Source organism: Thermobia domestica, chromosome 18 (genome assembly GCF_964235325.1).
Source record: "Thermobia domestica chromosome 18, izTheDome1.hap1.1, whole genome shotgun sequence".
In the NCBI taxonomy this organism is placed as follows: Eukaryota; Metazoa; Arthropoda; class Insecta; order Zygentoma; family Lepismatidae; genus Thermobia; species Thermobia domestica.
The window spans coordinates 161,884,000-161,909,433 of NC_137471.1; the positions used below are offsets into that span (position 1 = coordinate 161,884,000).

At 35.5% G+C, this 25,434-nt stretch overlaps 2 protein-coding genes across 2 annotated transcripts; both read left to right on the forward strand.

Annotated features, from left to right (window-relative positions):
- Nucleotides 1-6,464: 6,464 nt before the first annotated feature.
- Nucleotides 6,465-16,341, forward strand: LOC145675610 (uncharacterized). Its single transcript, XM_081746146.1, has 4 exons — nt 6,465-6,853; nt 10,714-10,844; nt 14,357-14,524; nt 15,909-16,341. Exons 1-4 carry the CDS (start codon nt 6,706-6,708, stop codon nt 16,182-16,184), a joined length of 723 nt encoding a protein of 240 aa, XP_081602272.1. The 5' UTR covers nt 6,465-6,705; the 3' UTR covers nt 16,185-16,341.
- A 7,014-nt stretch (nt 16,342-23,355) lies between these two features.
- On the forward strand, nt 23,356-24,150 carry LOC145675343 (zinc finger BED domain-containing protein 4-like). The gene has a single exon (XM_081745742.1). It carries the CDS (start codon nt 23,356-23,358, stop codon nt 24,148-24,150), a length of 795 nt encoding a protein of 264 aa, XP_081601868.1.
- The last annotated feature ends 1,284 nt before the right edge of the window (nt 24,151-25,434 follow it).

Here is a 25,434-nt window from a genome sequence, read left to right on the forward strand (position 1 = left end):
TTATTATAATACTACCTTGATTATATTATTATCGACATGTTATGTAAAGTAAAGGTCACAAAAATAACATCGTTGTGAGCTATAGTGCCCTCCTAGATGTTGTCCTACCACTACACCACTATACTCGTGTTTTTCAATCATCCTTGTGTAACTGCCTTGATACAAGTTAAAATCTTGGCTTGGCTTGATTAAAAGGCATACAACGCGGATAATGCAACGCAGAGTGGTATTAAATCACGCTGTCACTTGTACAAATAATAATAATAATAATAATAATAATAATAATAATAATAATAATAATAATAATAATAATAAAACATTGGAAGAAAATCATTATGTGTACATTAGGTCGTAATGAAAGTCAATAATCGAATAGTAGAATCTTTCATAAACTACAGGACACAGATTAAGGATACTCGAGCTCTGTCAACTTGTTGTTAATGAATCTGGTATAAAGTAACTTAATTTGAGTCAGAATAAAACTTAGGAGTATACCCAACAAAAGATTTAAAAAACTAGAAGTAATGAGACTTTCAAAATTTGGTGGCCCCCTCCATAAGCGGCCCTGTTTAATAAGTGGAAAACACTGCTTCACGACAGCGCACGGCGCACACGAACTTTAGGATGTAAATAAAATAACGTGACGGTAATTATAATTTTAATTGAAATAAATTAACAAACAAAAGTGTACTCTTTAAACCTTAAAAGTTATTCGAATATCATTGTGCTTTATGAAATTTCTTTTTTAAATTATTCGCGGATACTTCCTCAAAACCCGTTTCTCATTCAGCGTTAAAACTAAAAGCAAATCACCCCTTATCAGGTGACGGAAGTGAGTCCAGCTGCTAACAAGGACTCAGGATGTTGTTGCGTGTAGCTTCTATATCGAAGAACACACCAGCATTTATATGGGGAAAATATAAAAACAAATAAATAAAACAGGGTTATAAAATTACAACGAAACGAATCATGTTATTAATGTTGCCAAACAGATTATCACGATTGGTATACACCGTAGTCTCTGTTAAGCAATTGGTTCTTAACGACCACTAGTTCGATCCCCCGATGGATCATTTTTTATTCTATATCTTAACTATCGCTCCGCACGAGCTCAAGTTTATATTTAAATTGGTTATGTGAAAGTAGGTTAGAATCTAATACTTTCAATAGACACTTAGTTTACCACATATCATCCCTATCTACACTAGGGGTCCCGAGTTCGAAACCCGGAATGTTTGTCAAAATTAATATCGATGTCAAAATGACATCACTTTCCGGTGATTATTGGCATTTACGCAATGGTATCTAACTTTGAAAGGGAACAGATAAGTCGGAGATCGAATCCCGACTCACTCACTTTCTGTATGCGTAACACACTCCAAACTATGGTACCATCTTTTGTTTTCCTTAGGGAACCACTTACTAAATTCACAGGTAATGAAAAAAAAACACTCTTATAATCACTGTTCAACTACAACTTCGGTCACTATCCTTCCTTGTGGCTTTCACTTGTGGCAATCGGTATGGGATACTCCCAGGATACGAACTGCGATTTTGTTGCACTGGAGTTCGGCACTAAACTATGTCAACACTCACTTGTAAAACGAATTGGTAACTTGACGTGAAGAAGTTGAAAACGCATGCTACAAAACTAATACACTAACAATTCAGGGAGATAGTACTTACCCCGAAACAGGAGACCTCCCATCATTCTCTTTGGAAACGTAGAGTCTTCCCTTCTCGTTCCTTTGCGTTCTTCGAGCAAAAGATGCTACGTATACCCCAACAAGCTGAAAAATATGAACCACAAAGTTAAGAACTTATTTAAACTCATTTGTTATCATACCTATTAATTAGCATAGTGTAGAATCATATACAATGTAACTACTACTTAAATCCAGTAACGTCTTAACTATCAAGTTCTTTAAAGGTCGACTAATAAGTAGTCGGGACACTACACACAACTTCAAGTCCCCGGGTCCAATCTATAATACTATGTTTGTGTGTGAGAATTTTTCGTTTCAGACCTTTCCTTTCAGAGGCCTGACAGCAGAGCCCAGGTGAGAGAAGTGAAAAGACCTGCGCCTTGGAAATAACTGAGTATTCATTTTCCTTTTTATACTTTTATTAAAAGTTATTAATTTTTAATCACTTGATTATCAATGAATTTGGAGATAACTGAGTATTCCTTTTCATTTCTTATGTTTTGTTATAAGTTAAAGTTATTAATTTTTTTTAATCATTTGATTATCAATTTACTTCAAAAAATAAAAGATATTTGACATTTCTTTTCCTCGTTATTTTTACTAAGCCACCTCAAAAGTATGCAAATAAAATGAACAAAACATAATGTGCACAAGATAAGACTGCCTCCTCCTCTGAGGGCCTAATTTGCCAATAGTTAACTTTACAATGTTGCACCACAGTTAAAAAAAGGAAAACAAAAAAACTCCTGTAATATTAACTCAGGAAATTAATAGTAATCAAGATAACATATTAAAAAGAGGAAATAGGCATACAATTGTGAACACTAGGCACGTTAACTGAGAATTTCTCAATGCTTGTTATGCCCTATTGTGGAATACGTCTTATCTTGAACACTATAGGTACATAAATTATAATAAAGAGTAAAACTAGAAAAAGGATTTCAGTGATGAAACATTACATGTTCAAAGCTTATATCAGTTTGCTTGAGTTGTTTTAAATTTTTTAGTTCAATTAATTCACATCAATTTTGAAGATACTTTGGAACTAATGCTCTTAAGTAGCCTACTATCAAAGGTATAATTAAATTTAATTAAATCTTGTTGAATCTAAGATCTGTTTAATAGTCCTGTGGTTCACGAAGTTACTTAAAAGCATTGCATCAATTTGTTAAGTTTTATCTTTGTTAAAATTCAATTTAAAAAAAAGAAGGTAGATAGATAATGGTAACATTTCAAGGTATAAAAGACCATATATAACAAACGTTACGTAATCATGCATAGAAATCCAAACGACTGACCACTCATATCTTCTAATTTAGAAAAACAATGCAAATATACTTATCTGACAATGTTACGATGTCCCTGGGCTGAAGCCGGCGTCTGTAATAGTATACTAGATGTACACTCTCAGTCGCGATGTAAGAACCCCCTTTTCCTCTCTCTCCGAACATTCGCCAGTTGAGCTGATAATTTACAAGCCACATATCATTATACCAAGCTGTATAATTAGCTTATTTCCGCCACGCTGGCGCAATTCAAACTTCCTCTTAACACTCTAGTCCTCAACCTGACCACGTCAAAAAATAAAATATACGGCAAATGTATGTCAATAAGGCAATGTGTGCCCAAACAAGGTATTGTCCATCTTGTAAAGTACCTTGAATTTACTCACCATATGACTCATCACCCCTTAATCACTGCAGTAAATAAAAAATATAGTTAATAATCCACTTTCCTCCCTCATTATCATTCCACTCACGAAGAAACAAACCGACTTAGGTACATCAATCAATTTGTGAAGAACTTGTTTTACCATGATGTTATCTTTATCTTCACCCACAGTCACAGCTTGAACACAAGAGGCATTCTTACAATAATGTGTGGTCAGCGCACATACACCGACTCTTCCGAGTTAGCTTGTTCATGGTACAAAATTGATTCTTGTGACATTAATACAATCACATACATTATTTAAACAGGTATCTATACCTAGACTTTGGCGATGTGTGGACAGCACACTCAGGATATCTGAATGAAAAACATTTTTCTTATTCGAATCTCACTTTCAGATAGCCTCGTTTTGGTAACCTTCGCAGGTTCCATCGATCACTATATCTTTCCTAAAACTGATGTGTGGTCAGCCCAGTTTAAAAAAAGAAATGAACAATTAATAGAAGGACCCAGTGGACCTTCCTATATAAACAAGTACTCTGCATAAGCCAAGGTTAATGATAATGTAAGCTAATAGTCTCTTTGATTGCAGATCTCTATCCATTGCCTTGCCAGTGTGATGTCTAGGATAAGGCCCCCCCCAATGTCCTGGTCTTTGGAGGTACCCAAGGATCCAGATCACAGCCTAATGGCCCCATCCAGGGCTGATCCAGAGGGACGATATGGAAACTGATTATTTTTATTGTTCAGTCCATCACTGTCTATTAGTGGACAGCAGTGACCTAAAATCTGAACTTCCATCCGGACACAGAACTTTCTCTGTGCTACAAAATTTATAACCTTCAGCAGTGACAAAAAAAGCTCTTTATCTACGGACAGACTCCCATTTACCTACATCAGTTCATTGCTTACAGGTGAAAAACTCTTCTCGTACCAGTACAAACACAAAAATTTGAACAAGTGATAAGACTCAAAGTAAAAGGACTAAAAAACTCTTTCAAATCAGCGTTGTGACAAATCATAAGAAGATTGTAAGCAACGTCAAGAGATTTTAAAACCTTCTCAATATATGAAATAACTCAATGTTATTGTAATAAGCACGATCTAACGTACCAAAAGCCATGGAAAGTTATTGTCTAAATATAGAAATTAAATTCCTAATGTTTGGTCAAGTAAAAGCACAAGTTTGTTTTAGACATTTAAAGAAGTTTATATGTGAGTATGGTAATCGAGTTTCCACATTCTCATTCCACCATGTTAAAGACCGTAATTTTTGGAACCTCTGTATGTTTATCTTTTGGCAAACACCGAAGCGAAAAGAGAACAAGGAAGTAATTTATTTAGTTATCCATTGCACATTGAATTTAATCAGATCTGCATTCAACTGATGCTCAACAACAGGATATATACAGGTCTTCCTGTATGTCGCTTCTCTGTAGGATTATTCTCCGAATAACTAAATCACTTACACTATGAGTTTAAGATTTAAAGACAGGAAAGTTCACCACGAACGGAAGCCTATGGTTGTTATCAGTCAAGATTAGTTGAAGTAAAAGAAAGAACGGAACATAGTCCGGTGTTTAAAAAAAAATTCTCTAGCTCAACCATAGCTTTGTTGTGGTTAACTTTTGTGTTTAAAAATCTATCTTATAAAACAACAGGAACCACCAACATGATGAAACATGATGTAACTTTACTTCGTAAATTTCCTTTCTAACTATTCAGAAATCCCTCTCGATTTCGTATTGTATTTAAAAAAAAGAGACATAAAATACGAATGCTAATACCAATACATTTTTTAGTAATAATAAGAATAGGAATACTAACAGTACTAATCTATAGACCTCCCCTAACATCCCCCCTTAATTATAAAGAAATGTTATGCAGTCCCCTGCAAAAAACATGTACTCTGGTATAGTAAATGTAACTGCATCCCTGATTATTAGAATTTGTATCTGTCATTACCCTAGGCCATTAGGGCATAAACTAACACACTAACCATAGGGTCAGTCCTTCGACTATTCAGTCTCCCTCTTACTGACGGAACCTCTCATGGAATAGAAAAATCTAGAGTTGTTTGTATTTAACCCCTAGGTGCGCTAAAGTGTGCTCTTTAGTTTGCAATTTCTGTATATTGCCAGTATACATAAATGCCAATGTGTGAGGCATGGTGCATACCACACAGGATGAGAAAAAACAAATAAAGAAAAATGAGTAGAGAATGACAGAATGAAAAAAAAAGAATATATACTCTAATCACTAGTATAGGACACAGTTATGCAATAAGATTGTAGTATATTACACTTATGGCAACCAATGTTGATAGTAATAGCTAATAAGGTTAGTGATATTTTTTTTCGCTAAAAAATTAAGATCAATTTTAATACTTATTAAGCATTGGGTATTAACCGTTAGTCGCTCATTATTCAAGTTGCATTACATACGCGACTTAAGCATTTAGTATGCAATCGCTTCTATATTACAATAAATCTATTACAGGATATGTAATGATGTACTCAAATACTTTCCAAGTTATAGTTTTCTTATATGCCATAAATATGCAATATTCACTTGATTCTGGTTTTATAGGAAAGTAGAGTATCGCCTATGCTTTATTAATTCTAAATGGTATATTGAACCAATCTAATGAATTTCGTTCGCAAATTGTAAGGCACAACCCCGCAAGATTTTACGGAATAAAGTAAAAACAATCGAGTGTACAATTCTATACCATTATGTTTTTCCCATGTAGTTTATGCTATAAACAAGGAAAAACTGCTCTTGTAATTTTATCGTCCACCTCAGTCAAACTTTAAAGCGCTTCACGCTAATTGTGTTTGAGTGTCTTTAATGTTGATTTTCTCTCATTTTTAGTTGAATCATTTAGTAGCCTGAGATAATCACACTTAACATGTATGACTATAATTGTACGCAGTATACACAGAGAAAAATTGTGACGTTCATTCACATGTTTGACTTATAAATACACGTAACTGTAGAAGAAATATATGTAAAATGGAATGTGATGTATAAATATGGTTTGCTGGGAAAAAATGGATGTAATTTTGTTACATTTAAACACCAAGAAGTAAAGTTTAAATGTAACAACCTCGCCTTAAGAGGGACGACAATGTAAGAATATTTTGTGTGTCACGCCGTTGCATTTACGGTGACGTATAAAATTTTATAAATCACATGTCGTTACGTTGAAATGTTCGCTAAAATCCGAAAGAAGTCGATCAAACCCGAACGGGAGCCATTTTTATTTCATGAAATTATTTAATGTTGTTCAGGGAAATCTAAAGTTGTGTGAAAACAAGTCGGCATCATGGACTCCGACGTGGACGCAAGAGGTGTAAAAAGAGGAAGATGCAATGAAGAAACTTGGCACTGCGATTATTACACGAGAGAAGAATCTAAAGGGTGGTGTGAATATTGTGACCGGCCTCCAACAAAACACGCAAGGATTGGACAAGGTACAGTATGTGGAAATAACGTATGATATACATTAAGGTATTAGAAATAATGATGGAAAGTATGTAGGAATGCTCTTTTGATTCTTCCCAGAAGATGAATCATTACGTTCAGTACATTATTTCGGAATACACACTCTTTTGATGGATGACATTCTTGTATTATTAAAAAAAATCTCTAATATAAGTTTTTAGATACTACTTGAACATAGCAAACAAGAATGGTTTGGTTGTCCTCTAAGGGCAAGGTTCTAGATTACTGGTTCCCCTTCCCATGGAACTTTAATAAAGACATTAAACAAGGCGTGCAGGTTTACTTTTGGCGCACCACTAGAAAGACGGGTTGGAAAGTTATAAGGTGCTGGTTTACTCTTGGCACCCACATTGTGAAAGATTTACAGGCCAAATTCAAAACTTTGCATATTTTTGTGAAACACATATTCATAGAAGACATATTTATATAAAACAAATTTCTGCAGGCCATAAAATTAAATGCAAAGCAATGTTGTTTTGTGTCTTTATTACAGCTAAATGAATATGGGAACCTGTGTTCTAGAAGAGTTCACTCGAGCAGACGGCTCTACCAAAAACAAAATTTATAGTTAAAATACAATGACAAACGCATTTCGTAAAAGAAGTAGATTGTGAATATACTGTAAGTAATTTCTGTCATTAGATATATTGAAATACATTTTGAATGACAGTGAACGTATTCTAAGTGGAAATAATTTGGTGGAAAGGTGGAAATAATCTTTTCGTGTTAGGAATGGACATTTGCGATGGGTATAATGTAAACATACGATTTTATTACAAATAATTGTGTGATAAAGAGCGTCATATTATAAAGTTTTTGAAGCGTCATGTTATGTTGAAACGTAAAATCAACTATGCGAAGTGTGGAAAAGAAATGAAAATTCAAAACAGACTAATTTCTCCTCGCAGCGGGCCATTTGTACCCGGAAAACCAGTGAAACCATTTTTATTACGATTATTTAAGTGTTTTTCAAGGTGAAAATTATTGGGGTATTTTATGTATGTTCCACTATCCTTCTTTATGCGTATGCCCCCCGTCGCTGACGCGCCTGGTCCCTACGAAAGCACCCCCTCGCTCCGCTCGGGCCCCGTGCTGCGTTCCTGCTCTGACTCGGTTAGATAGCATTCGTGCTTTTACTGGCCACGTAGCAGGAGTTGGTTCGTGTTTTATGCATTAGCTCCGCATTTAGTGCATGCTCTGCAAGAAATCAGAAAATGCGATAAATGTGTGAAAATTTGGTAGAGCCGTCTGCTCGATTAATAAGTTCTAGAGCCCTGCCAAAGTAATGCACATGTATTTTAGGTTTACTAGTATACGGTTTCAAGTGTAAAATCGTTACAAGTGCTTTACGATAGATGAAATAAGTGAATGCATATGAAAGACCGTCGCTGATCCGCTTGCTCCCTTCGGTCGCCACCCTGTCGCTTACGCACGGGCCTGCAGTTTCGCCCTACTCAGACTCGGTTAGATTGCATTCGTGCTATTGAGTGGCGACCAAGCAGAGGATTGGTGTTTTTTCATTTTTGTTTTTGTCATATATCCGGACTACGTAGGCTTATATACAGGGACGTACGCAGGGGGGGACCTGGGGGTCCGGACCCCCCCGAAATTTCGACTTTTTAAAAATTTAGCCTAATTTTAGGGGCAATTTTAGGAACTTTAATATAAAATACCTTCATATTTAGTTTCGACCCCCCCGAAATAAATTCCTGGGTACGCTACTGCCTATATATAAGAAAAAGCATTAAAGAAAATAAGGCCATAATTTTTCAACCATTACTTCTGATGACCCCCTTAAATTTTCTCTACGAGTATGCCAAGTGAGATATTTTCATGTCGCCTAGCACAAACCATTTAGAAGACAATAAGGAAGAAATTGAAGTAGGCCTAAAAGAATTATAATTCTTTCACTAATTTCCTTCGTATTGTTCCCTAAAAGGTTTCCACATGAAAATATCTCACTTGACATAGATAAAATTCAAGGGAACCACAAGAAGTAACTGTTGAAAAATTACAATTCTTTTACGATTTGCGTCTAAATACGGCCTTTGGATGCGTACCATAAAAACTATAGTGCGAAAAATAAACTAACCGGTGATAGGTAGCCACTTGAAAGCACGAATGTTATCTAACCGAGTCAGTGTAAGACGAAACTGGTGGGGCTGCGCAGGAATGCGTCCGAAGGGAACAGGCGCGTCAGTGATAGTGGGTATGCGCGCAAGCGAGGTTATTCCTTCGTGCATACAACGTGCTTATGGACCGTATTACAGGATCTCTAGTTCTTCATTCATGTCACCTTAGTATTGATATATTGCCAAAGCATGGAACGCCTCCTGTTACAGATGTCAAAAATTTTCTTCAGACTCTCCTAATCCCTCTACTCGTTTCAAAATTGACATAACATTTCTAGGCATTTTCTACGTTCTATCTTCGCATTTTGCCCTCACTTATTTCCCACGCTGTATACGGTCTGCCACTAAACTCTTTTTCTCTGTTTCTTTTGGTGCTGAATCCAGTGCTAACAATCATTTTCAACAATTGAATTTACAAAATTGGAATTGTCCCTTGTTAGGTATGGCCTCTCAGTTTTATTGTATTAAAGTAAGTGTACCAATTATTGTGGTGAGAGCCATTATTTTGAAATTTAGACATATAATATTGACAGGTGTAATGCTCTATTTTTCCTGATTTTTTTATAGATGTGAAAGTGACTCAGAAATGGATATTATGTCATTTTATGCCCACAAAAAAAAAAAAAAAAACTGGTCCTGACTAGCACTCACCCCTAAAGTTTAACGTCGCGGGCTCACTTGTCAACAAGAACGTGAACAAGGCATGTTCGGTATGCTGCAGTTTTGTCAAGTAGTATTACCCCAAGTTTGTGTTAACTCATGTTGATAAAGGGGCCGCGTGGGCGCATTGGTTGGAACACCCACCTCTGGTGCGTGGGATCCTTGGTTCAAACTCGGCTCATGCCATGTGGGCCTTCTGATGAATAAACACCGTGTGCGTGGGTTTTCTTGCGTTTCTTCCGTTTCCTCCCACTTTCTTCATTCCACCAATCGGCCTGGCACGTTGTCATTAGGTGTTAAGTTTTAATAATCACGAAGATCCATGCCCCACTGGCAGCCTGAAGTCTCAGGCACCTCGATCATCCACTCTATTATTGTTCGCTTTATGAGTAACAGCACTAATTAGTTTCTCACAAAAGTTGTCAGGCCTTTCAAAAAACATGGATGGCGATATTTCAGACGTTGTTCGGTAGTCCAATTTTAGAATTTCCCCCCAGTCCTACCAGGTTAATGCTGATGGCATCTAATAAGGCCGTGGTCGAGTTCGTCTTAATTTTTGTCGAAGCCTTTCCTGCTCTCCAGTCATCGTGACAAATAGGCGGATGGTAAACTAAATTTAAAACAAAACTATTCATGTTAAACAATGCTATAAATGTTCATTTAAAAGAGTCAAGGTTAATTTTCTGGGTCCTTTTATAGTTGCATGCACAACATTCCAGCAAGTAATGGATAAGACTTGAGATTAATAACAAACCCACTGCGAGTCTAGCTTACTCACAATTGATTGTCGTAGCCAAATCCTTCCCAAGCAACCATCTTCTGTGTAAAAATGGAAGGATCAGCCTCCAAAAGAAGTTAAAGCCTGCATTTAAGATACCATTTCAGCATTAGGCTGTCGTGACTGATGAAATACGGACCTCAAACACTTTTCTTCAAAAAAAAAAAAGTAAATTCAAAACCTGACTTATATCTTAGACTTAATTTTAAATCTGAAAAGGCTGTACAAAATTTAGGTACTGATTTTTTTTTTTTGGCAGATACAGCTGGAAGCTGGACACGAGGTGTGGTACAAACAGTTGGAGAAGTACCTACAGAAAGCAGTCTTTCCCACAGAGAAGACCGAGATGCACATTCTGAGCAAGAAACTGTACACGTCAAAAGTAATGAGGTAATTGGTAATAGGTTTTCGAGAAAAAGTTATCGGTGTATTCATTGCTCTTTTAAAACGTTCAGTTTTGATAAATTGTCACGCCATGTAAAGAGGCATGAAAGGGTTTTGCGGTATGAATGCAGTTCGTGTAAATCCAAGTTCAAATTTCGTTCCTCATTATGCAGACATACTAAAAATTGCCTATTTTTCCCAGATTGACAGCTGGCATTAAATAGAAAATGCACGTTACGGTTTTCGTACAGTCTTAAAACCTCCGAAAACTTTAGAAAAGAGCATCACCCAATTTAAGTGTTATTACAGGGATCCCAATGAAAAATTGTGTATTTAAGAAATAAAATGCAATTGCCAAGATAGCTATGTAGTCAAAACGAAAAGAAATTTAGAAGTCGGAGTAAAGAAATACATTAGAGATTCAAAAGCAGGAAATCCGGTGTCAGGTTTATCGAAACATTTAAAAGAAACGCAACACAGGGTAGAAGATTCACAACTTTTGTTTGAAGCTAGAAATGAAATAGAGAGACTGAGGCTTGAAAATTTATTTATTCATTAAAAAAAAATAAATCTAGACAAGGAATAGTTGACAGGAATGGGAGGTGATAATTAAAAAAATTTCACAGGAATAGCATGACAATAAAAATAATAACATGCCTGCCATATTTTAGTTCGTATCACCTTATCCGTATATCGCTGGCGCACTTGGCAAATTTTTTTTTCTACAGCTCTCTCCTTGGTAAGTTCGTTTCTTTTCATTGCTTGATGTTCCTATTCTTTTTCTTCTTGTTTCTAACCTCCGTGACCAAGACTCGAGAGGTGAGTCGAAAGCTTGGAACTCATGAATTCATGAATTACAGAAATCTGTAAGTAGATTGATAGTTAGGATTTTTGAGCTTGGTTTTGCAATGTCTAAGGACGAGTATTACCTCATTTGCCTACGCTGTAACTTGGATAAAGTACTTATAGCTTTCGTGAATTCATGAAGAGTGTAATGTACCATTAGAATTAGGTAATGTGGTTTCCGCTCGGAGGGGCCCACTAAATTTATCACCCATTGTACCCTGCTAATTTTTCCGAAATAGGTTTCGATGTATACATGATATTCAATTGATTATAATTATACTTGGAATTAATGTGGAAATTCGGGATAATTTCGTAGTAACTATATTATGGGGAATAATATCTTTATTCATACGTTATTTCACGATAATATTTAGCATATGGGTATTTCAAATATTGAAACATTGAAATCATCATCTTCATGCTGTACAAAAACTAGGCCCGCTACTGGGCAGGAATTCTTAGAAAAATCTATCAATCTAAATTTTGGCAGAATATTTTGGACCCTCCTCGTCCTTCTTGAGATGCCCATATCCACTCTGAAATCCGGTTTGATCCAGATTTTTACCATTTTCTATTCGTTTTATACTCTCCGCCGCCAAAAAATCTCTGCTGTGACTGGAACTATTTCCTTAACTATAGTATTACGGCGCGAAAACCTCCATTCCAAGACGTGGCGTAAATCAAGGACAACACTGTAACTTCAGCTCCTCTAAATTTGGAAAATTTCTGCAGATAAACGGAATAAATCGTGGTAACACTAGTATAAACAATAGTTAAATCATCTGGACGTAGTAGGGAGCCATAAACTGTTATTTTTATCAGCGAAAAGAGGCAGAAATAGTAAAATATATAATTCAGTTCAAAAGACGCCATGTTTACAGCATATAAACAGTGATAGACAGGATTCATCGTAGTATGCGAACCATTTCAGAATAGTGTAGGAAAATTTTCAAGTTTTCTTTTTGTCAGTGATTTCAACATTTAAGTCTCCTTTTTCCCCTTCCAAAAATTCAATTTAGGGTTCAATACACCTGTCCAAGTGTAGCTTCAGTTTGCATATGTAGTAAGTGTGATTTTTTTAAATAATCACTAACATTGCGGTAGGTTTTCTCGTAGTTAGAGTAATGTCTAATGTCTGTGTAAACAAAAACTAAGGGGCTCCCATCTGCTCCTAAATTGAGCATCGTCTCAGTAAACATGGGTTGAGAAAATTTTTAGGGATTCTTTTCCTTACAGGAAGAGGGTCCCCTTTCCATTGATAGCTGCACAGTTCCTTATTTTTGACAGTCACTTAAAGAACAATGAGTCAATTGGTAGCAGGGTCTCTTTGTTATATTTTCCTACTATTCTCTTTGTTAATATAGGTGGATATAATTATATATATATATTTCCATACGTGATTCAGACGTTGTTGTTCTATCTAGCATGTATATTGCCAATTTTTTTCCATACTTTTCTCTCGATATATGTTAAATATGTCATTAATGGCTATTTTTTTTCTAAATATAATAAATTGTATAAAACAATGTAGTTAGATAGTTTCCTTTGGAATATTTTATCTTTGTTTATACGCTGTCCCATGTGTATGTGTGTGTGTAACTGAGTGATAATTTTTAACCGTAAGTCGTAACATTAACGTTGGTTTATTGTAATGGTTTTACAATACATGACTAAGGTTATAAAAGATAAAGTCTAAAACAAATTATAATCGGCTCTGTGAGAAAAGCCAAAATAACAGGATATGCCTGAATAAACGACGATCTTTCAGAAATATCAAAATTTTCATTTGAGACAAACGTATGCATTGCTCGATTTTTTTTTTTTTGGCTGATTCAAATGTGTGATCGATCTCTGAATCTTGGAGTTCCGAGACTGGATATTAGGTAACCTTCGTTCTAAAATAATGAATAAACAATAGAACTAAACTTTCATGTCACTTGGGCTGGGTCGGGGCAACTCCCACTGGCGTAGTTGCCTGGATCCAGGTCGAGGTTGTATGGGTGAACAAGTGTCTATTCCGGATCCCTACAATATCAATACTTGAGCAATAACATTCTGAATACAGACTACCTTTTAGAAATATTCGAGTTTCTTCACCATATTCCCAAAATTATCCAGTAATTCGTTCTCCTCAGATCTCCTATCTTCTTCCTTTCCTTCTCCTTCCCTCTTCCTTCCTACCTTCTTCTTTCTCTTCCTCACTCTTTCTTTCTCTATTTCTATTAAAACCTAAAAAGAAGGGTCGTGACTGGGAGTTGTCGCTATTGACACGGTCATTAAAATTGTTTGATATTTCTTCGGATGTCCGATATGAATTAGTCAACCCGAGGACAAACATTTCGAAGTTAGTAAAATAAAATCCATTTATATTATTCATATTTAATTGGATTATATTCAAAATTTAAGACAGTTTTAAAAAATTTCGGAAAAATGAGTTTAGTAGCGACTCTTACTCCTGCTTTTCCCTCTCACGACGCCCCAATAATTCTATTCTATTTTATCTTCACTTTTCAAGAGTACAATTAGATTCATTTTCTCGATACATCTACGTGCCTTGAACATTACCGTCTACGCACCGTGAAATCTACCGTAAGATAGTATGAAGGAAAAAGATTTATGGATTTTTATTTTTTTCTTTTATTTATTTATTTATTTATTCCCCTTTATTTCAGTTGGAAACAGAGGCAAGTCTTTACTTTGGATACGACGTAGACACTCTTGAAATTAAGCTGGGAGATGCAGTGTCAAAAGTGGCACTATCAGCCAACATAGAAAATAATATTTTCGCCCTAGAAAGACATTTGCAGGCAAAGAGATCTACGCTTAGAGTAATTTCCCAGGTAGGTGTATATATAATAGAGTTAAGGGAATTATTACTGAGAATTATTTATCACCAACGTAATTTGAGTAAACATTAGTTTTGAACTTCATTTAGTACTTTGACACTTCTGTGCATATTAATCCTCATCATTCTTTTAGTATGAGAATAAAAAAAATACATTTAATTTGCAACCTCATACTTTGGCCTCTGCTCGTCCCGAACGTCCTTAACACATCTGTTGATACCTCCTTATTAATAAGTTGTTATTAACGTTTTAAACGAGCTTCAGAGTTTCTAAAGAACGAGACCTAGTTTAAAGTTGGCTCCGAACCACATGTGTCATCTATTGGGAATCGAACCCAGGACATTTTGATTAGAAGGTAGAGAGCATTACCACTCACCCATAGGGTACACTCGTACTTCTGTGTTGTAACATGTGTATTTGTTACTAGTAAAATGACATTTTTAGTGTGATTTTTTAAAAAGTAAAATTGTGCACATTAAACGGATTGATTTTTGGTACAGATTGATACGGATTGTTTCAATAGCTAGCAGTTATTGAAAACGATGCTCGAAGGTTAATGTCTGTACAGACAATTTTATTACTGTAGAGTATCAAAGGCTCAGGCAACACTTAGGGCTAATTCACTCTGCCTTTGAACGCCAATATTACTCTAAACATTAACACATTTTAAGCCCAGTCTGCGGCAGAAGTTTACACTCAAGACTCCATTTTGAGAACAACAGGTGACATCATCTTCCAAGTGTAAAAGAATTAAAGGATAATTAAAAGGCCTGCCTGGATACGCTGTTATATAATAAATAACCTAGTGTTTTACCTACTGTGACTTTTACGCCTGATAAAGTATACAGTTAGATAATTTTAAACTATAGTGCTCATATCGATTCTAATAACATGTGCAGGTCAAAGTTTGCTCAGTCACACTTCTTTTTCAGGTAACAATATTCTTATTTCAGTACGGTTTTTTAGTATCTTCCAGAGAAGGTATAAATTTCAATACAAGTTGCCGCTCTGACATATTATGTGAGTCTACTTCAGAGTTATCCGGTTAAGAAATTTTACGACTTGGTGAAATACTTTCGCCGCAGACTGGAAATGCATCTTATCATATTGTTTCTTAGTTCAAAAAGGACGGTTGTTTCTTTATTTTATTTTTTATTTTTATTTTACTTATTTATTTTTTGAAGATCTTGAGTTGAATAAAAGCACAAACTCTCAGCAAGGTGGACAAGACTTTTTAGGTCAGTTCGAGGACTGATTCACATATCAGTACGTATTTTTTTTAAGTTTCATTGTAGATAGTATTTACTAAAAACTAAATTATCTGTGTAAAGTTCTTCCAAATACATTATATATTAAAGTGTTATCGTTTTACTTGCAGGAGGCAGGCATACATCAGAAGACGAAGAGTATTGTAGGACGAACAGTGTTTTTTGGCACAAAGAAAGAAATATATTGTGGTCCTGAAGAAATTATTAATTTGGAACATGGATGCTCTGAGTTAAGGGCTGCAGTCTATTACGTAAAGAACTTGAACTATCCAGGTGCGTACGGTCAAATTCTGGGCCTTTTACAATGCGTCGTAACTCGACAAAACTTTCCTAAGCAATTAATGTCGCAAAGACTTTTTGAAACTGTGAATCTCCTGAAGCTGTGAAGTTTCTAAAAGTGTAAAAGTATGAATGTGAAATATAATTGACTTGAACAGTGTTTCACTTATTGCTAGTGTATTATTTTGATGTTTACCCGATTAATATTTTTCATTGTTTGTAACAGTAAATGATCTCACTTTTTAAACGATATTTAGCAAGAAAAAAACAGTCACGTCAAAAGTTTCCTTGGTACACGGGTAGATATTTAAATTAAAGGTCAATAGAAAACAATCAATGCTCACGAGACATAAAGTACAAGAAAGTACAAGAATTGAATTTGCTTGAAATTAGCCCTGCAACTGAAAGCGAATAACACCATTATCAGTATATCCGGGAACTACATAAATCCAACCTAATCTAAGAGCAGATTAGTACCAACAAATTATGTGATAGTTTTCAAACAATACCATAACGATTTCGTAAATTTCAATCGCTCATGTAAACAGGCATCCTGTGTAGTCCCTAATATAACCGAAATACTGGCCGTTGGAAAGAATGCTTTCTAAAAAAAAAAAAACGAGTTATGAACCATAACCTTACAACAAATAGTAAGTAAGCAGTAGCTGTTTGAGTGAAAGTCTAAATTTTACCTCAAAAAGAGGAAATCCTAAAAGGGTTAATAATGTGAGTTAATTACCATACGAATTGTCGATAAATATACCTAAATTTTGTACCCGATATACCAATTGAGGCCTCTTCTATTTATACGTAACGGTGGGTAATCTATTTATGTGTAACGGTTAGCACTTCTATTTATATGTAACATACATCAAGTTTGTTACATTCATTTAAGCGTCACATTGTGCTTAATTTATACGTTACATGAGACCTTCCATTTCTATGTAACAATATTACATTCATTTTATATGTAAAAAAATCGCGATTTTTTTACGCTTATTTAAGCGTCATAGTTTTTAGAGTGTAGTACCGCAGTACAGTAAATATAATGGTACTTAGCAAATCAGTAAACTCACAACCTCTTAATTTTCTTTACGCTACCAGAAGTTGTACTCATAATCGATTCAAAGTCATGCTTAATACTATGGTTAAGAATTGGTTTAAAAAAAATCTACTATTGTGAGTTCACATGAAACCTCTTGATAATTATAAGCTAAAAGGCTACAATGATTGTAAGATTTCATTCTACAAGTTCCAAGTCATATAGCTTCATATGGAACATGTTCTTTAATTTCCTATTTTGTTAATGGAATTGTTGTAACATTAAACTTACTATAGTTAAAACCCATGAAATCTTACAATCCCGCTCTTTTGCAGTTTATTCGTTCATAATCTCCAAGATTCCCAAGAAAGTTTTGTTTCTAGTTTCTTAACGCCTTACATAAGACAGGTTCTATATTAACCCTTTAGATCCCAGCAACTTGCCTTGGACAACCGTTTCTGTATTTGGATATGAATACCAGGAAGATAATTTTCGACACTTTTTTCTTTTTTTTTACCGAGGTCGGCGGATAACTGTTACACAGTTATGCCTCGAAGTCCTAAGCCGGACTCAAATTATGGGGTGAGGCGCCCGCGCTTTTCAAATTGTGTGTGCAGCAAGGAAAAGAGGGAAAGGGAGAACGGAGTCAGTTGAGGCTCTGATTGTATTAGCAACCTGATGCCTCATTGACACCGACTCACACGCATGTAATAGTGGTAAGACCCTGGCTTTGATTTACTCAGATCACAGCGCCGGGTCCCGGATGCAATATTTAGTTAATACCACGCAAGCGATAAATACATGAAAAATACTATGTATTTGGAGCTAAGCGTGAAATAAAATAGGTAAAAAAAATAAATGTAAAATAGAAATTTCAACCCCGGCGTGATAGGGACAAATCATAGAACACTAGACGTCTTAGCCACTATTGAGAATGCACGTGAAAAAGTTTCTCCAAGCTCGCCGAGGCTCGTGACGTAGCTTCGAGCGACGTCAGAAACTGGCAGAAATGCGTGGGACGAAGCGCCTATATAAGCGAGGCCTGTTCGCCGGCTCGGGTGATTCTGCGGACTGACGACTACCAGTGAACTTCGCTCTCGTTCGGGAAGCTCTTCACAAAATCAGGTATGTGATTATTTTTTCTAAGTTCCCCCCTCGACTCAGGATGAGTACTTTGAGATTGTTTAGAGACCAATATGAGTTTTATTTTCAAGTCAAGACCAAATTCCCTCTTCGAGAATTAACACTTTGCCTCATGGGCCAATGCAAGTTGCGAGGTACGAAGTTTCAAATTCACTATTTTTCAATAAATCGCGGTTTAGCATAAAAACCTTCTAGCACCCATTTGGTTACGAAGGGGTTGTGCCCAGATACGTGATGTAGTAAGAATTTCAAGTTGTAATTCCAAGTAACCGATTTGTGAAATTCCTCTGTATTCACATTTTTTTTATTCTTATAAATAAAATGTAAAATGGAATGGTCTCTTTAATTTAGTCAAGCTATCCCTCCCTACCTAGATTCAGCTCACAGTCTTCATATGTTACCTGGGTTTCGATTTCCAGTACAAGCTCTACCACTGAAATACGAGTCTCCCCCATTATTGAGACTTTTAGTGCACTTTCTCATCATCTTCGAACCAGTAGGCCAAAGACGTTTCAATACCGAGGCTTAAAGGGAGTTGGACTCCGAACCAACTTTGTAATACTGGGTGGAGAGTAGACGAGTGATCTCAAATACGATTTCACAAAAGAAAGTGTACACAAATATAAATGTCAATCTCAGAACAACACAAACAAAACGTAACAATATATATATATATATGTATATATATATATATATATATATGTATATATATGTATATATATATATATATATATATATATATATATATATATATATATATATATATATATATATATACAGATGGTGATCAGAAAAATGGAAACACCTGTAGTTGGCAACACGTCAGATGTATGGGTTTGGCAGTGGTGTTGTGGTCCGCCGGTCCGCTGGTGGTGGTGGTGTTAGGTCGGTCTCCATACTACGTCAGGCGCACTGGAACAGCAGTGTCCAGTGTCTGCAGCAGACGGAGGTAGTGTAAAATCGGAGACCTCTCAGATTTTCAAAGAGGGCAAATTGTTGGTACGCGGTTATGTGGAGTGACTGTGACGTCAGTGGCTACTGTGTTAGGTATGTCGCGTAGGACAGTGTGGAAGGTGATGACTGCCTACAAAACACACGGGAAAACCACATCGGGGAAGCGGAACAGTGGGCGGAAGAAAATCATGAGTGACAGGTCACGCCGGGTATTAAAGCGCATTGTCACGCAGAAGCGTCGTGCCACTGCGGAGCAAGTGACGGAGGAACTCAATCAGCACCTCCCCCACCCTGTTTCGACAATCACAGTCCGCTGCGAATTACATGACATGAACTTACGGGGTCGTGTTGCACGGGCCAAACCGCTCATCAGGGGCCATAACGCTTTCGCACGCCGCAAATGGTGCCGCGACCATGCCACTTGGACCGTTGAAGACTGGAAACGTGTGATATGGTCGGATGAGTCATCCTTCACCCTATTCCCAACCACGGGCCGTGTTTATGTGTGGAGAACGCCCTAAGAAGCTTATGATCTGCAGTGTCTCTGCCATCTTCCAGGGTGATAATGCACCCACTCACACAGCTGGCGTTGTTGCAGCGTGGTTTGAGGAACATCAGGATGAAGTTCAACACCTTCCCTGGCCCACCCAATCCCCAGATCTCAACATAATTGAACATCCGTGGTTCGTCTTGGAAACACGACTCCGGCGACGATTTCCACCTCCATCCTCTCTCAGAGAACTGGCCGATGCCCTGCACGAGGAATGGTGTAAAATTCCACTTGCTACCATTCACGACCTCTATGCTTCCATCCCACGTCGCATCAAGGCTGTTCTGAAGGCGAAAGGTGGCCCGACACCATATTAATCTGGTAAGTTGCAATTTCGTTCAGGTGTTTCCATTTTCCTGATCACCATCTGTATATATATATATATATATATATATATATATATATATATATATATATATATATATATATGTGTGTGTGTGTGTGTGTGTGTGCTTTTGTGAATTTCTTCGCGACTGTATGGTTAGCATATACGCCTTGAGCACGGAAGACCATGGTTCGATTTCATCTCATGTAGTTGTTATATCACTTTAAACTGTAGCGGAAACAAACGTAATAGTTTCGAAATTAAAGCTTATAATGTATTACTAAACACGTATTTACTTACTTTGTAGTTCCTTAATTAGCTACTATAATGAAAATTTTGCCTACCCATACTCCTTTATCGTGAAACTTCAGATTTCTGTGACACTACCAAAACTTGTAAGTCACTCAAATCACAATGCCTACTGATTCTCAGCCCCCAAAGTTTGTAGGATTACTTTCTAATATCAGCGCCTTTTCTTAATCGGAGTAAGTAATGTGCCCAGCACAACACTTGGCTGTTTATGCTTCATAGAGACGCTAGAGACTGGGGTGCCGGATTAGGGATAGGGGGCCGGTATTGGTAACTTTCCTCTCTCTCTCTCTCTCTCTCTCTCTATATATATATATATATATATATATATATATATATATATATATAGTCCAACATATTTAAATTAGATAAATGTTTCAGAAACATTTCCGATAAAATTCATTTTAGGTATAACAAGGAATATGTACTTTTATTGTAACAGAAGCATATATTATGAGAATAATGTAAAAGTATTTCTTTGATATATAATAAAATACTATTAGCTAAAATCACAAACTATATTTCATAAACATCAAACTATATTCATTTTTAATATCTGTTTTAACTTTTTTAATTAAACATTAGATAAAATATTCTGAAAATAATTCTAAAATATTGTATGAAAATATTTATGTGAGTTATAGTATGTTATGTGAGTTATAGTATGTTATACTGTGGGTTCGAGGAGACCCCCTTGGACCTACTTGAAACAAAAAAAAATCTTGGACTTCCTAGGGTTAATTTACAGTAGAAGGTAACAAAAACATTTCCATACAAAATTAATAGGTGTTTTTAAAAATATTTCTGGAAAATATTTGTCATATTACGAACGAATTTATTTTTAAAATATTCGAAACATTTTTAAAATTATATTTCATACGTTTTCTCGTAACAATAGAAAAGATTGCAAGTAACACGTTGGAAAACATTTGTAAAATCTATGGAATATATTTCCTATTCTGTTTTTTATATCATGTATGTAAAAAATTTTCAGTATTACTTTGAAAACACTGAAAATTTTTATACTTATAGTTAGTATAGTACTTATTACTTATAGTTAGTATAGTATTTATAGTACTTATTAAATATTCTCTAGTACTTATTCTCTCTCAACATTCAAAACATATTGCATTACATTCAACACAATAGTAGAATTTGTGAAAATTTTCCTTAGATTATTTTCCTTCTAACGTTCTAAAAATATACTTATTGTACTTCATAAAATGTTTTCCAAACATTTTCTAAAAATATTTCCGGTAAGTATTTGGGATATTTCTCAGATATAACAAGAAATATATTTTATCCAGTAACGGAAGAGTATATTCTGAAAACAATGTAAAAATATTTCTATAATATATCAGAAAATGTTGTTCACTAAAAACACAAAATATTTTCCAAAACGTAACAGAAAACATTTTCTATTCATTTTTAATATGTTTACTTTTCCCTGTTTTAGAGTTTTATATTCAAAATCCGATAAAATATTCTGGAAATAAGACAAATATTGTACGAAAATATTCCATTTAAGTTATAACAGAAAGTTACCAAAATACTTTTGTTAAATTTAAGTAAACCTTTTTAAAACATTTCTGAAAAATATTTCTTATATTACGAAAAAAATTAATTTTAAAATATTCTAAACGTTTTAAAAAATATATATTCAATATGTTTTCTTGTAAAAATTGAAAATATTGCAAATAACCTATTAGGAAACATTTTTCAAATATATGGAATATATTTCCTTTCGTTGTTTCCCATATATATTGAAAACATTTTTATTATCATTTCGAAAATATTTTCCATCTCAATAGTGAAAACATATTAGATTACATCCAATAAAATATTTCTAATAGATTTTGTGAATATTTTCCTGGATATACTTTCCGGCTAGCATTCTCAAAATGTACTTTCGGTAATTTCTAAAATGTTTTCTAAACATTTTTGGGAAAATATTTTCCGGAAATATTCGGAATACATTAGGGAAACCAGCATGGAAATCTCCAGAGAAGGAAAACCTTTTGGAAACCGAGGAAAATATTTTCTTTTGGTTGAGAAAATATTCCTTGCTGTGTGGGTTCATCGTCCCCCCCCCCTATACTTTCTTGTTGTATAGTACTTATTAAATATTTCTATTGTAGTTGACAGAAATTGAAAATATTAATTAAAATATCTGGTTAAAATGCTAGTAGAGGAATTCTCTCTTTAGTGCAGAAATTCCCTCCTTGTATCTTACCGCCATTTTAGGCGAGAAGGGATTAGTCAGGATGTGAATTCCCATCTTACCTAAAATAGCTGACATTCTTCTCTTGGAGATATCAGTGACTGATAAATCGTTAGGCGAGATGGAATGGAATCTCTTTTTCTATGGAAGATATTTTTCCTTCTCTGATAACTTACTACAAGGATGCTGGTGAACAGAACGCCATCCAGTTTCCCACCACCCTAATTTCAAGACAGCGGAAGTACGAACAAATCTCCTGAGGCAAATTTGTCAGAACAACTGTTGCATGCATACCCACTTAGTGGCTTGATGATTCAAATAGTAATACACTAAAACAAGTTTCAATGCTTATATTCATAATTACTTTGCTTTTGTCTTTAAAATAAGTTTATATTTAATTTGTTCATAGAATTACATTGTGATTTTTCTTAAACATAATATTGTGTCATTTTCTTTTTCAACAGTACCTTTGTGGAAGCTTCCTATTCGGATAGTTCTGAAGATTCTCCTGGACCATCAGACTGTGTTGAGGCCACAAATATGTCAGAAGATACTACTGTGAAATTTCCTGTGAAACTGTCACCAATGACGAAACGCGTGATGATGTAATTAGAGTTCATCAAACACACAATAAAAAGCGAACGTATGAACAAAGATCAAGAGTAAAGTATCTTAAAAATAGCCGGCCGTGCACACCATAACATGAAGAAGAGATTGCGAAAAGAATTGCAAACATGATAGTAACAGATCTACTCCTAATCTCATTTATTGAAGGGAAAGGGTTTCGGGAGTTAATGTCCTTTCTTGGACCAAATTGTAGCGTACTGTCTAGGCGGACACTATGGAGACGCTTGCAGCTTTTTTATTCTGAACTGAAAGAGCAAGTACAACAGAGGCTACAAAAAGCAGAAGTAGTTGCTTTAACGACAGATATATGGACGTCTCGAGCAACATATTCTTACATTACAGTGACATGTCATGCTCTGTATAAGAACTTCTGTACAGAAGATTTTGTTCTCGAGACAATTGAACTAGAAGAACGACATACATCTGAAAATGTAGCTAATGCTATTAAACTGTGTATGGAGGAATGGTGCATCAAACACAAAGTAGTTGCATTAGTTCACGACAATGCATCGAATATTATTAATGCTGGACGTCTTTTGCCGGTTTACAATGTATCATGTTTGGCACATACATTGCAGCGATCCATACTGACCAGTTTAGAGAAAAGCGAGTTAACAAATATAATTTCAATCTGTAGCAAACTGGTAGGGCACTTCAAACATAGCACCACTGCTTCAGTCGCGCTTGAAAAGAAACAAGAAATTCTGAAGTTACCAAAGCATCGCCTTATTCAATATACAAAGACTCGCTGGAACTGTGTATATTCGATGATCGAACGGTTGCTGGAACAAAGAGAAGCAATAATTGCAGTGTTCTCTGATAGAAATGTCACTAAACCTATGGATGCAAGGAATTTACAATTAACTGAAGACAAGTGGCAAATCATGGAAGATATCGTTTGAGTACTGAAGCTACTGCAAATGGCTACAACAGTTATGTGTGATCAAAAGTGTTCCATTTCTTTTGCTTTACCATTAGGCTATGGTCTTATTTCTAACCACCTGAAGGAATGTCCTTCAGATTCTGAAATTGTTAAGAACTTGAAATCTTCAATATCAGTTGACTTAGGAAAGCGTCTTCAGCTCGATGCATTATCCGATTCTGAATCATCAGATTTTTTTGTCAAATAGTGTTCTGAAATGTTACCTCTTAGCAACAATCTTGGACCCAAAGTACAAATCATTACCATTTCTGAATTTTAAAATGCAAACAAATATCCATAGATTGGTTCATGATATGCCCGTTAAATCTGAAGGATCAGAAGATGATTTATCACAGCAATCGTCGTCAGCATTAGACTATTTGCTTGGAATATTTCCATCGTGTTCAAAATGTCCTAATGTAACAGACACTAGCTGATCCAGAAGGATTGTTTGGAGGGGGCGGTTCGCTTCCTGGAAGATGAAAGTATCTTCAAGGTGACTAAAATTTTAGTTAGCAATTATGGAACGCATACCAATCCAGGTTTGGAGGGGGGTGTAAACCTGATTTCCAGATTCCATTTTAAGACCCGAATTTGTGTGTGTTTTTTTAATGAATGTATGTTCTTTCTTACGGCTTAATGAACCCGTAGATTCATGGCCGCAGTAACAAAAGAACGCAAGTGCATCCTCCCTTGCGCTGTACCAATTAAGTAATTACTTTCATAATTTGCTTGCATAAGATTTCTCTTTATATTCTTCTTTTCAGTCTACTTAGAGATCCATTTAAAACTCTATAAAACTCATTTTTTGCACTTCGTAAATATTCCTTTTGCAAAAATGACAGAGAGAGATGTTGAAGTATCACATCACAAGGCAGGAACGTACGCAATGAATGGATCCAGGGAGTCCGGATCCCTTCCACAAAATCTCGATTTTTCTGTAAATTTCGTCTAATTTTGGTGGTGATTTTACAAATTTGAATATAATTTATTCTCATTTTAAATTTGGACTCCCTCCCGAAATAGTCCAACGTACGTGCCTATCACGATGTATAAGACATGTATAACTTACTACGTTTTCTTCATTCATGAGGTCCTGGTGTTACAGCCTTGAAAGGACTAACTAACGCCAATAGCACTGGTAAAAGTGCCCTCGCTTTGAAAATTTTTTGATTTTTTTTAAATCGCCAATGCATCTATTTTTAAACAAATCCGTTCATGGGGTCACTAGCCAAATAACCTCAAAACTGGAATTTTTGAACTT

Coding starts and splice junctions, on each gene's coding strand:
- LOC145675610 (XM_081746146.1), top strand. CDS start 6,706: ATGGACTCCGACGTGGACGCAAGAGGTGTAAAAAGAGGAAGATGCAAT. Junction 6,854..10,713: donor ACACGCAAGGATTGGACAAG/GTACAGTATGTG, acceptor TTTTTTTGGCAG/ATACAGCTGGAAGCTGGACA. Junction 10,845..14,356: donor TACACGTCAAAAGTAATGAG/GTAATTGGTAAT, acceptor CCTTTATTTCAG/TTGGAAACAGAGGCAAGTCT.
- LOC145675343 (XM_081745742.1), top strand. CDS start 23,356: ATGATAGTAACAGATCTACTCCTAATCTCATTTATTGAAGGGAAAGGG.